At 43.7% G+C, this 12,657-nt stretch overlaps 1 protein-coding gene across 3 annotated transcripts in view; it reads left to right on the forward strand.

The window, feature by feature from the left end:
- The first annotated feature begins 830 nt into the window (after nt 1-830).
- The window catches only part of gramd1bb (GRAM domain containing 1Bb), a 61,337-nt gene continuing 49,510 nt past the window's right edge, over nt 831-12,657 (forward strand). For 2 of the 3 annotated variants that reach the window (XM_067246006.1, XM_067246005.1), the window contains exons 1-3: nt 831-1,264; nt 9,759-9,773; nt 10,857-10,931. In XM_067246006.1, the coding sequence (XP_067102107.1) occupies nt 831-1,264; nt 9,759-9,773; nt 10,857-10,931 (524 nt within the window). Of the gene's footprint in view, nt 1,265-9,758; nt 9,774-10,853; nt 10,932-12,657 lie in introns of all 3 variants that reach the window. The other variant, XM_067246004.1, reaches the window with a different exon arrangement.

Consider the following 12,657-nt stretch of genomic DNA (forward strand, 5'->3'; position numbering starts at 1 on the left):
TCCCTTTAACCTCTAGGGAGTATCTTCCTGAAGGACGTCAGATCACAGTGGACTCCAGACACCCCCCTCTACCAAGGCCTACAACTACAACCCACCACCCTGGAGCCAGTCCAGCACCTTATCCCATCCACCCACCTCCAAAACTCCAAGAGCCGACACCCTTCAACTCCTCCGCCAGCACTGGACTGCGCAACCGTGGCCGGTGCAGCACTCGGCTGCCGGTTGCTGCTGGGAAAGCGGCGAGCGTGTAACTCAGTCCGCTGGTCTCGTGGGCAGAGCCGAGGAGTACTGTTACACCGGCCTGCCAGCCCTTATGCATGTTTCATCTGTTGCTCTCGGAACAGAAGACCCTTTTGTTAGCGCTTGCAGCCCTCTGCTCTCCTCTCCAGCCTGAGGGACGGAGCCACTGCTGAGGACACAGGTCACACAACAGCTGACGAGGACAGTTTCAGCGACCGGGTACAGAGCGAGGCCAGAGCCAGGGCCAAACCCAGGACCAGGATATCCAAAGGATTTGCAGGATTGCCTGTTGTTAGTCAGTATCCCGAAGAGGTGTTCATCTTTGGAGCCAGTTGTGACACACACGCAGGGAGTTCAGGATTTTCCAAAGAAGCCTCGGCAATCGGAGGAGCAATTTGCCATCGAGCTGTCACCCGCTTCAGCAGATTCCACGAAATAGGACTTCCTGTACTCCTGTCGAGACACTCAACCATTCCAGCAAATCTCGATCGATCTCCCCAACCTCGGTATCACCTCAAGACAGTGGGTGTGGGTGTGGGTGTGTGTCACGTTCAATCTCCAAACTGTGGTGCGGGAAGCCAAGACCGAGTATGACCGAGGCCCTCCGGCCGCCCGCGGTCCAGGTGAGCATCCCTCTCGACGCCCCCGTCTACTCGGACGGCGGCAACCACGCCGCCTCGTACCATTCCGTCTGGTCCAGCTACTCCACCCCGACGCTGCGGCGGAAGCGCTTCAAGATGCGCCGCATGAGGAACGTGCCGAGCGAGCGGGAGAAGGAGAAGGAGCGGGAGAAAGAGCGGGAGAAGGGCTCGCCGGCGAACGGGCGCCCGGTGAGCCGCTCCCACTCGGCCTCCAAGGAGTACCTGCAGCTGCCCTCCATCGAGATCACGCCGTCCAGCGACGAGGACGCCATATCCTCCTGGTCCAACTGTTCCACGCCCAGCGCCTCGCCGCGCCGCAAGCGCTTCCTGCTCCGCAAGTGGCTGAGGGTGCGCGAGAAGAAGGAGCACGGCAGCGAGAGCAGGTTGGTGTGAGGCGAGACTGGCCCGTTTGTTCTCCAAAACCTCCCACTGACCCCCAACCGGGCCGGTCCCTCCAATCCCATCCTCCCTTCTCCCTCCCAATCTCCTTGTATCCTGCAGCCCTCTGCTACTGCCAATTAGCCGCTGTGCTAACTCCAGAAAGAGGATGCTAACTGGTGTTGTTCGTTTGTAGTTTTTCAAAGTTTAGGGAACGTTGTCGTTTTGGTTAGGTCATGGTCCTGTGATTTTAATGGGGTGTTTTATGACTTTATGGCAGCCTGTCGCCCTTTGTACGATCAGTGTTTGTTGAGTGAATAAAGAGCAACCACAGGATATGTCTATATACTGTCGGTTGGAGATTCACCCACACAGGTTCTTCAAGTCCATAGTTTATAGTTTTTAGATATAGTTTATATTCAGCATAAAAGCCTGTGCGGATACATCTTCCATCGACACCGTATTCTGTAGCTGCTCATTATTCATTATACAAGCAAGCACATCTCAAAGTAAAACAAATTAAAAATCAAAGTTCTGTTTGGCCGTTTGTCTGCGGGCATTTGCAAAAAATATGTTAGCAGTTCGGAAAGCAGTTTGACACTGTTTGAGCACCCATTTATATACCGCACATTACAGCACTGTAATCTCAGCCTGTTAAGCGTGTTCAAATAGATTTGTATCAGATTCCTTAAATGTGATCCTTAGTTTTCCATTAGAGAGAAGGGTTAAAGTGTAGTCCCTCCACAGTTTAGTCTTAGTTTACAGTGATCAGTCGACCGAGGCAGGTTTGGACTGGAACAGTCTCAAGTCAGCACCACCTTGCACAATTAGCCAGAGACATGCACATTTCGCTGCCCTCTCCATCCTGTCCCCTGGTGCTTCACTGATCATGAGTCAGGACCGGAGTCAGTCCTCAACTGGCTTTCTTTTCCAGGAAATACTTCAGGCCCCTAGTCTACAGCCTATAACTTTGACCTTGGGTTCTTTCTGGTCAGGATTCAGGGGGAATCCCCCTGGCTTCGAACATCACTTCCTGGTTCTAGTGGGGGGTTCTGGTGTGGTCCAACTCCAGTTGGAAGGCACCGAGTGGCAGATGGTAGACAACATTCGGATGGTTGCTCCATGTTATGGAAGGTCTCTCCGAACCGAAGATGTGTTCTCCCCAGAGACATGCATGCAATACACTGCCTCTTTCGCTGTGAAATACTGGCCTGTTATCCCCCTCAGCCAGGCACATCTCCAGTATATCTACCCTTAATGCAGGACATTCCTGCAGTCATATTTCAGCTGTTTAATGGGTTCGTGTTCGGTTGACACGGTGCAAGATAGATCCCATCGTGGTCTGTTTTGTTAACAGGATGGATGAAAAGATGAAAGACCCCTGCCAGTGGCGAGTGCGTTACATAACCCACACATCCAATATTTATCACTCTGTCAATAATTTATAAAGAAGAACAAGCTATTTGCATTATCCAGTATTGCATAGTGGGTACACAGAAAGAATAACGAGATATAATTTGACTCAGCCTGTCTTGTTGCCTGTGTAGGGGTCATGACCCTGCGTCATGATCTACGATTCTGAAGTACAGATCGTGTATTGACGTCAAATCCATAAAGAAGCTGGGACAAAATGACAGCAGTTCAATACTGTGTCATTACGCGACATGCCACTTATATTTGATGCCTGTTCACTTGTGTGACACTTGAATTATTTCTAAGATGTATTACTTAATGAGAAGCGTGGAATGTACACTCAAATCTTAGATTTAGATCCATCTGACTCAATATATTATAGCAACGTGCTCAGAACTTCCAATAACCAACTGGACTGCAATTATTTTAGACATTAAACTGGCTTTGGAAAAACTACTTTCCAATAAAGTCTTGCTTCCAGGTGACTTTATTTTGAGTGGCCATAGCAAGTATTTACTGAAGTCATAGAATATTTTATAAAACAGCAGGGCTCATAGTAAGTAAGTAAGTAAGACTTTATTTATATAGCACATTTCATACAAGAATTGTAGCTCAAGGTGCTTTACATAAAATCAATAAAAACAATAATACAAGTGATAAACAATTCAAACAAAAAATAAAAATCCCAATAAGATCTCTGTTCAAGAGAGAAAACAACTTTAAACATGCATCTTAAAAGTAACATATACATTTGGTTCACCCCTGGTCTGTATATCTTGTACGCTATCAGAGTTTGCCAACTCTGACCTAGACAAAGTAAAAATAGCAAGTCAAATAATGACCCAAATTTACTAAACCAAGATTCTACAATAAAATAACTAATAAAAGTAGGATTACAAGTAACACACATACATTTGGTTCACCCCTGGCCTGTATATATAAAACCATACACTCTGTTAACAGATCCTTTCCCCAGGTCAAGAGTATGGGCTGTATTCTCTGTTAACGGATCCTTTGCCTCAGATCAAGAATACAGATTGTTTTACATATTTGTTTAAATACTTCACGCGACCAGAGTTCTTGTACGCTATCAGAGTTTGCCAACTCTGACCTAGACAAAGTAAAAATAGCAAGTCAAATAATGACCCAAATGTACTAAACCAAGATTCTACAATAATATAACTAACTAGAGAGGATACAATTTCTGGGGAAATTGTAGGGTGTGCTTGCTTGCGTCGGTTGCACAGGGGTCTGTATATTTTATATAAAAATGCATCGGGCCTACTTATTATTTATAAAGATTACATAGATTTAAAAGCATCTTTTTTTTGCTGCTCATTTACAACTCAAAATACGAGTGAAGTGTAGAATGAAATATGATGTCTTCTCATTTCCCCTGCAAGAGGCAGCTGACAGGCTGAATCAAAACGAATACATTTGGCAGACCGGTGTACAAATGGACCTAATCTCTATGACTTAAACGTCCTTTTAAGTTGTCCCTTCTCGTGATATTTTCAGGCATTTAGCCTACTCATATTGCATTCATTCATTAATAAAGAACCCCCTTTGAAGATTATTCTACGACTTTACCGGCAGAAGATAGAATCGCGATTCAAACAGTACCATCTGCTAACTGAAAATATGCCCCCAAAAACGTAAATAAGCTTGACATTTATTTAGTGGAAAATAGCTCATTCATAAAAAGCTCACTGGTAGCGATCATTGTCAGTAACAACTCAAAATGCGATATAGCCCTGTGTGGAGAAGCTGCCCCGGTAAATTCTACTACTACAGTACAGTACTAGACTACTGCTGTGTTCGTCTTGATAGCGATTGCGTTGGTTGAATTCGATTAAACGTTCCGTTGTACGGTTTAGGCTGAAATTAATTATTTTCATGAACAGATTGACAAAGTTTAGGCTGTGGCAATGAAGTTCAGGTTAGTAGTCAGATAGTTTCCCTACGGAAAGACTTTTGAGTAAGGGGAGTGCCGAACATGTTCTGTTGCCGTTTGACTTAAACAGCTGAGGAGTTGTTGTTAGCTACTCACACTAGTGTCTCGGGTACAGTAGGCTACAGCGTTGCAGTGAGCTACACTGGTTTGAAACCACAGGTAATGGTAATTTCACCAACAAATCGTTTACTAATGTCAGAATAAATCCTACAACGAAAATGTATATGTGAGGAATGTTTATTTTAACGATTGAAAACAGATACATCATAGACCACTGTAGTATGTGTTGCCCGGGCAACACAGGCTAATGTCATGATGCTAATATGTCAGTGAAATAGTAGACTACTGTTTCCGAAAGTAGATGTACTTCCTTAATAATATCAGCTTATATTGTACATTACACATCACAATTGTGTGTCATATCACAAAGTAAAATGAGTAAATATTTATCACCCTGGCCTCTTTGTTTGTGGCGTTTCTGCAGCTGCCTTGCAGTAAAGCTATAGTTAGCCTAGCTATCCCCCAAGTTAACAGATGTGAAACGAATGTTCTGCCAAAGGTAGTCACGCGTGTTTTCGTGACATTATTGCAGACCGGTGTAAAAATTGACCTAATCTCTATGATTTAAACGTCATTTTAAGTTTTTCTCTTCTCATGATATTTTCAGGCATTTAGCCTACTCATATTGCATTCATTCATGAATAAACAACCCCTTTGAAGATTATTCTACGACGTTACCCGGCAGTAGTAGATGGAATCGCAATTCAAACGGTACCATCTGCTAACTGAAAATATGCCCCCCAAAACGTAAATAAGCTTGACATTTATTTAGTGGAAAATTGCTCATTCATAAAAAGCTCACTGGTAGCGATCATTGTCAGTAACAACGCAAAATGCGATATAGCCCTGTGTTGAGAAGCTGCCCCGGTAAATTGTACTACCACGGTACAGTACTAGACTACTGCTGTGTTCGTCTTGGTAGCGATTGCCTTGGTTGAATTGGATTTAACGTTCCGTTGTACGGTTTAGGCTGAAATTAATTATTGTCATGAACAGATTGACAACGTTTAGGCTGTGGCAATGAAGTTCAGGTTAGTAGTTAGATAGACTTTTGATTTAAGTAAGGGGAGTGCCGAACATTTTCTGTCGCCGTTTGACTTCCTAAACAGCTGTGTACTGTAGCTAGATGTTTTTGTAGTGTGTCTCGCGTAAGCTACAGCGTTGCAGTGAGCTACACTGGTTTGAAACCACAGGTAATGGTAATTTCACCAACAAATCGTTTTCTAATGTCAGAATAAATCCTACAACGAAAATGTATATGTGAGGAATGTTTATTTTAACGATTGAAAACAGATAACGCTACATCATAGACCACTGTAGTATGTGTTGCCCGGGAAACACAGGCTAATGTCATGATGCTAATACTTCAGTGAAATAGTAGACTACTGTTTCCGAAAGTAGATGTACTTCCTTAATAATATCAGCTTATATTGTACATTACACATCACAATTGTGTGTCATATCACAAAGTAAAATGAGTAAATAGTTATCACCCTGGCCTCTTTTCTTGTGGCGTTTCTGCAGCTGCCTTGCAGTAAAGCTATAGTTAGCCTAGCTATCCCCCAAGTTAACAGATGTGAAACGAATGTTCTGGCAAAGGTAGTCACGCGTGTTTTCGTGACGTTAGTGACGCAGTGACGTTAGTAACGTCAGTGACTGTGGCTAGCAAATTAGCCACCGTTAGCTTCACTTTTCGCCACAAAAACTTAACTTACGCTTAAACCATGCAACGGAACGTAAATTTCAATAGAAGCAACTCAATCGCTACCAAGACGAAACTTTTGACACCTACGTTGTCTATGTAGGCCAAGTATTTACTGAGTTTTAGGGGGGCAAAAAGAAATAAAAATAATAATAATAATAATATATATGTGAGAGAACAAAGGTTGTGCTCTCGCCGAAGGCTTGAGCACACCCAATAAAAGTAGGAAAACCCTTTTGAGATAAAATTACTTAAATGCTTCGGTAAAAAGGTAGGTTTTAAGCTGTGTTTTAAAAAAAGTCTAGAGTGTTTGCTTCCCTAATATTTATGGGTAATTTGTTCCATAGTTTTGGGGCGTAATTGACAAAGGCCAAATCACCAATCTTCTTATGACTGCTTCTGGTGACCTCTAATAGGCCTGCATTTGATGATCGCAGTGTTCTAGCTGGTGTGTAGTTTATAAAGGTGTTAGCAATGTAGCTAGGTCCTTGTCCGTGTAGAGCTTTGTATGTGAGGAAAAGGACCTTAAAGTCAATTCTGAAGGTAACAGGGAGCCAGTGTAAAGTAGCTAGGACAGGACTAATGTGTTCTCCTTTTAGTTTTGGTTAATAATCTAGCTGCAGAATTTTGAATGAGCTGTAGTCTTTCAGTGGTTTTCTTGGGAAGACCAGTGAAAAGTGTGTTACAGTAGTCCAGCCGGCTGGATATAAAAGCATGAATTAACTTCTCTGCATCATTTTGGTTTATGAATGGTCGTACCTTTGCTATATTCCTCAGGTGAAAGAAAGCTGTTTTGGTCACTTTATTAATTTGAGAGTTGAAATTAAAATCTGAATCCAGGTGAGTATTCTATAGCTCTTGAAAGCAATGAAAACCCCTGTCCTTGTTCTTGGGTTACATCCTCGTTGGCATCTTGTAAATCAGTTGCAGTGGTTGTTATATCATTGTATTGTGTTCATTCCTTCTCAAGGCCAATGTTGGGCTGTTTCAGTAGAATGTGGGTTATAGGGCATGAACAGTCAGCTGTGAGGAAAACGTACGAAATCAGGAACAAATTGTGGGAACTTATTTTTCCCCACCTGCCCAAACCTTGGCAGCTCCAGGCTTTAGTTCAAGCCAGCTGTATTTGGTTAGTTAATGTATAAACAAGCCATAGCATTAATACTTAAACTGGCCTGTGTTGTGTCTATGGCCACCTTTGGACATTTTGGAAACGGTTAAGTTGATTTAACACGGAACAACTGTCAAGCATGCTGTGAGTACCATAGCTATCTTTACCCTAGCCATTAGGTCAAGAATACTGGAGATTCATTTGCCACAGTATGTGCATCTGAACGTTGTTTAGAGGCGATAGGGTTTGGTAATCTTGTACACTAGTTTTATTACTCAAAGGTCTGCCTAAAACCTGCCTAAAATCAAAAGGACGCATATAGTAACTATTTGCCTGAATATTCTGTGTATGAGTGGCAAATTAATACAAATGTCCTTGATAATCTTTTGTTGCAATCAAGCGTTGTGAAGTTTGTTGAGAAATGAGGAGTGAGAAGTAAAAATAAAAAAGTTTTAAAAAGAACGTTGCCTAGTTGAGAAAGATTGAGGCCAAATGTTTTCCTTCATGAAGAGTCTTAGAACAAGACTGATCCCATGGGACAATGTTGATTTAGCTGTCTGATCTCCAGCCATATCCTATTGGACACTTGAGCTCTATAAGAGGGAAGCCAAGTACTGGGCTGTTCTACCAGTTCAGAAGAGGATCTGGAAGGGTGCAAGCAAAGACCATAAATTCCGGTACAGTGACAACATCCCTGTACTCACTCTTATCTTCTGTGTGTTTGTCATTTTCTGAAGTGATACTGATGGGGTTTTTCTACCGGCCCATGTGAGAGAGGGTAGATTATGTATGAGATAAGTGTGTGTGTGTGTGTGTGTGTGTGTGTGTCTGCTCTAGTTACCTAAACCTAGAATCAGGACAGAATTAGTGTAGAGTGGTGTGAACGGATAAGAGCACAACTATTTTGGGGAATCAAAAGAGTACTTCATCTTTCAGCAGGTGGTTCTGTTTAGTCCAGACTTTTACATTCTGAAATGTGTTTCGTGAAACATTGGAGTAAGGAAAAAAAGCTATTGTGTGAGAATGGAAAGTATTGCTAATTCAGTCAAAGAGATTCAAATGTTGTCTGGTGATGAACGCCATCTAGACATTGTTGTGACCAACACAGATTGAATGAGGACATGAATCATCTTTTGGTCCTTCCTTGGACACCATGGTGTACAGCGATTGATAAACCTAGGAGCGGATGTCAGAAGTTGACAAATGCATTCACTTACGTTTTCACACATCCTCATAGAATGGAAACCGCTATTGCCTGTGAATCAACTCCACCCGGTCGGATCAGATAGAACAGGACACATGGTCCTCAATTTAGTGTAGATTTCTACTCAGAAAACCCATCTTGTAACCGACTTCTTCAGAATGTGCACCAAAACACTGCTTTGAAATGTCCAACATGCAAAGAAGCTCGTGCTGTAACACAGTCCATGTCTGTAAGTCTAGAGTGTCTTGGTACACCTCAAGCATATTAGCTCCAGAACCCATATCGCATTGATAGCGCAGAGTGAGTGAGGGACAAGGCTGGGGTATTATGTCTTGAAAAAGGTCTGCACTTTCACTATGTGATGTGTGTGTATACTGCCCACACTGAGTTGTAACATGTAAACTCACAGAAAAAAAGGTGTAAACTCACACTGAGGTACCTTTCAGATGCAGTATATGGCTATAGCTTGTAAATGAGGACATCTTTGTCTTTCTCTTTAAACCTGGCTATGGTTCTCAAACTTATAAGGCATGGCTTCCAGAAGAAAGAAAGAAAACTGGTCGCAGTATGGCTAACTATGTGCGTAGCATCGTTTTCCTTCTGCTGTACTGTTAAACTGCTGTACTGGGTCCGACTTGGACTAGAAGAAACACTTTTCGAACCGAATTTGGATGGGACGTCCTTTAATACATACTGTATATATCAGCACTTTCAATTTTTTTTTTCAAGATATTGTCTGAGTTCATCTTTGGGAGTTTCATTTCAGAGCGTTTTCTACACCTGTGTCTCCAGCACACAGGTGTCGGTTCTTTCGGACCTCCAACTGGGAATGCGATTATGCGAGTGTGTGTGAAAATGACTGTAATACTGGCATGCTGTTAAGACCCCCTACATGCCTCAGTATAGTGCAGGGTTTGTCTGGAACTTTTTCCCAGAATGCATCTTCAAAATAAAGCTAGAATTATATTGGCTGTGTTGGCAATTATCTAAAAATAGATTTATAGGCGACAACAAAACAGAATATCTCTTTGAGATCTCCCACAGTGCAAACAGAGCTCCAAGCAGTCCGTGTCCATGGTTACCATGATCCTTTCTCAGTCTTAATCAAATAAATAATGGAACCTGTCTAATTGTAGACTGGGAATAGATCAAAGAGTCAGTGTAGAACTTCCACGTTTTTAAACTCCCTTCAAAAGTCGTGTTTCCACTGAGTAGCTCCCCTCTGGTGTCACATGCTGCCCCCTAGTGACGCAATGGGGAATGAATGTTCTTCAGGTTCCACGATCTCCCCCCAAAATAGGTCTGTGACGGTTCGTTCTGAGTAACTGCACCCGACAGGATCCACAACCAAGGCACTGTGTTGTTTTGGGTGTGAGTGTGTGATGTAGGGCTGTCCCCACTCAGTCGACTAGTCGATTTTCTGGTCGATATGCTCTTGGTCGACTAAGATTTTTTTAGTCGAGCTGCCGTATGGCAGTGTGAGATCTGATTCCCGCTTGTGTCATCATTGCTGAATTAACTAAATGTTCCACAGAAATTGTAGATTATACAAACTCTGCCAACAACGGTTTATTTTTCATAGTTCGACGTCGAATATGATGTAGCCTACCACCTGAAAAACGTAAGTTGGCCTAGCCCTACTTCGCTCATGCTTACACGCTGGGTTGAAAAATGAATATGCCGATTTTAAGAATTACATCCAAATCGAATGACATTATCTTCTCCGGCCAAGACAACAAAATATTTCTCTGTTGCACCGTTCCCCACTCAGCTTCTACTAAGTTTGCATGCTGCAAGCTTCAGGCAGTGATAAGCGCGCTCTGATGATTTGCATGTTAAACAAACAATATTTTAAATTTGTAGTATATTGTAAGAGATACTAAATACCATCGGCATTTGGTTACAACAGGACTGGTGATACGAGTCTTATTATTAGTAGGCTATTAGCGGCTGAATCTGCAATGTCCAGCAGCCATTGAGTCAGATCGGGAAAATGTTTGTACGTTTTGTTTTGTGGGAAAAAAAGCCGTTCAAATTTCGATTAGTCGATTTTCAGACGTCTTAGTCGAGTCTTGGTCGACCAAAGAAAATCTTAGTCGGGGACAGCCCTAGTGTGATGATTGACAGCTGCCTCTCTGTCGCTCCTCCAGCAGCCAGCAGAGCAGCCAGCAGAGCAGCCATGAAGACGACTCCACTCGCTTCCTGACCCCCCTCATCCGAGAGGAGAGGTAAGTGTGTGTGTGTGTGTGTGGCATGGGTGTACGAATCCATGTTCTCTGTTCCGGACAGTCATGTTCTGTCTGCTTATGTTTTGATGCTGTGTTTTGGGGGGGTTTCTGATATCAGTTAAACTCTCGCCCGTTGAAAGAAAAATAAGATGTCAGTCTACTGAAAACAAAACCTTTGTATGGATGTTGCCGTGCTGCCCTGGCTGTCTGTTGCACAGCTGCATTTTCACCACTAGAGGGCAGGATGTGCTCATATGGACACCCAAGCTGAGATGATGCTCATTATTTTGCATCACTTTTGTGCACTCAATAATGACTTGCACGAGACCACTGTTACCTTAACAGCATTGCAGCTATGTGGTAGCAGTTATGTCAACATCAAACTGGCAGTCAAATCATTATTAAAATCCTTCAACGGGCTGTAAAATCATTCAACCGTTTTGAATAGTAGACAGTGTAGTACGTTCTATTGTTACACATCCAAGGACGGTAAGGAACTTCAATACTTTCCAGAACCTGCTTTCTGCATATGCGGTTAGTTACAGCTTTGAGGAGGCAAAGTGTTAGCAACCAAATGTTGCTAGAACACTGCACTGTCTCCTGGACCTCTCTAGCTCCCCATAGCTCAGTGCGAGTGGGCGTCGTACTGCTGGCTGCTGGCAATAGCTCTGCATTACCTCCTGTCAGCGGTGAGGATATACCGCAGTGTTGTCAGGGCAGGGGCCAGGGAATAGGGCAGGCCAGGGGTGTAAATCACCTAGCCGGGGCGGTGAGAGAGCAGCGAGCAGGGCAGAGTGAGACCGAAAGGCCCATGCATACCTCATCCCCAAGACACTACAGACAGAGGCAAACTCAATTACCCAGCTGCGGTGCTGTTTCAGGCACCTGGCTATAGTTGTCTCGTATTTGCCTGAAATATTTGCCTTTAGCGGGTTTTACGGTTCGGGTGTAATTGAGCGTGGCTTTACTGTCTTGTCGTAGACATTGTCGCAAATGAAGAAGGACGGTCGTTTGGATGAATTGTCTGTCATTTGAAAATGGATGCAAAACGGATGTTCACTGAAGAGTCTGCATTTTAGCTCCCGTAGATTGCCCTCATCTCTCTTCCACTTTTTTTTGATCTCTTTCTTTCTTTCGCTTTCTTTCTTTCTCTCTCTTTCCATCCACCTTTATTCCTCTCCCCCTCAGGCTCTAAGTCTATCCCAGTGTTCATTATTGTAGCCTGCTACCCCACCCACCCTCTCTCCCTCTCCCTGCACTCTCTCTCCCTCTCCTTCCACCCCCGCCAACTCTCTCTCTCTCTCGCGCGTTCCATCTCTTTCTCTCCTTGCTCTCTCTTTCTCTCTCTGTCTCTCCTTGAATAGGAACTTTACCTTTAACCATATGGGATGTCTAGTGCATGGTCTGCTCCTCCTCCTGGCTCTGTGCGTGATAGCTCGTGTGGGGCGACTGCAGGGGGAACATTCTGTACCCATCTTTAGAGGGCACGGAATGTCATGTCTCCTCTGCAGGTAACCTGCGAGTCGGTATTCTTCCTTTGCTGTCTGTCTGTGTGCTCTGCCTGTCTGCTGCTCGCTCGCGGCGTTAGGATAGCACGTTAGCATGCTAGGCTAGCAGTGGAGGATATAGCACAGCCTGTAGAGGTGTGGTAGAGGTAGGAAAAGGAGAGGGATAGCATGGCACATTCTGTGCCACGCGTCGTGGTCTTAGTATGCCTCGTAAGATG

This window comes from Osmerus mordax, chromosome 11 (assembly GCF_038355195.1).
Source record: "Osmerus mordax isolate fOsmMor3 chromosome 11, fOsmMor3.pri, whole genome shotgun sequence".
Taxonomy (NCBI): Eukaryota; Metazoa; Chordata; class Actinopteri; order Osmeriformes; family Osmeridae; genus Osmerus; species Osmerus mordax.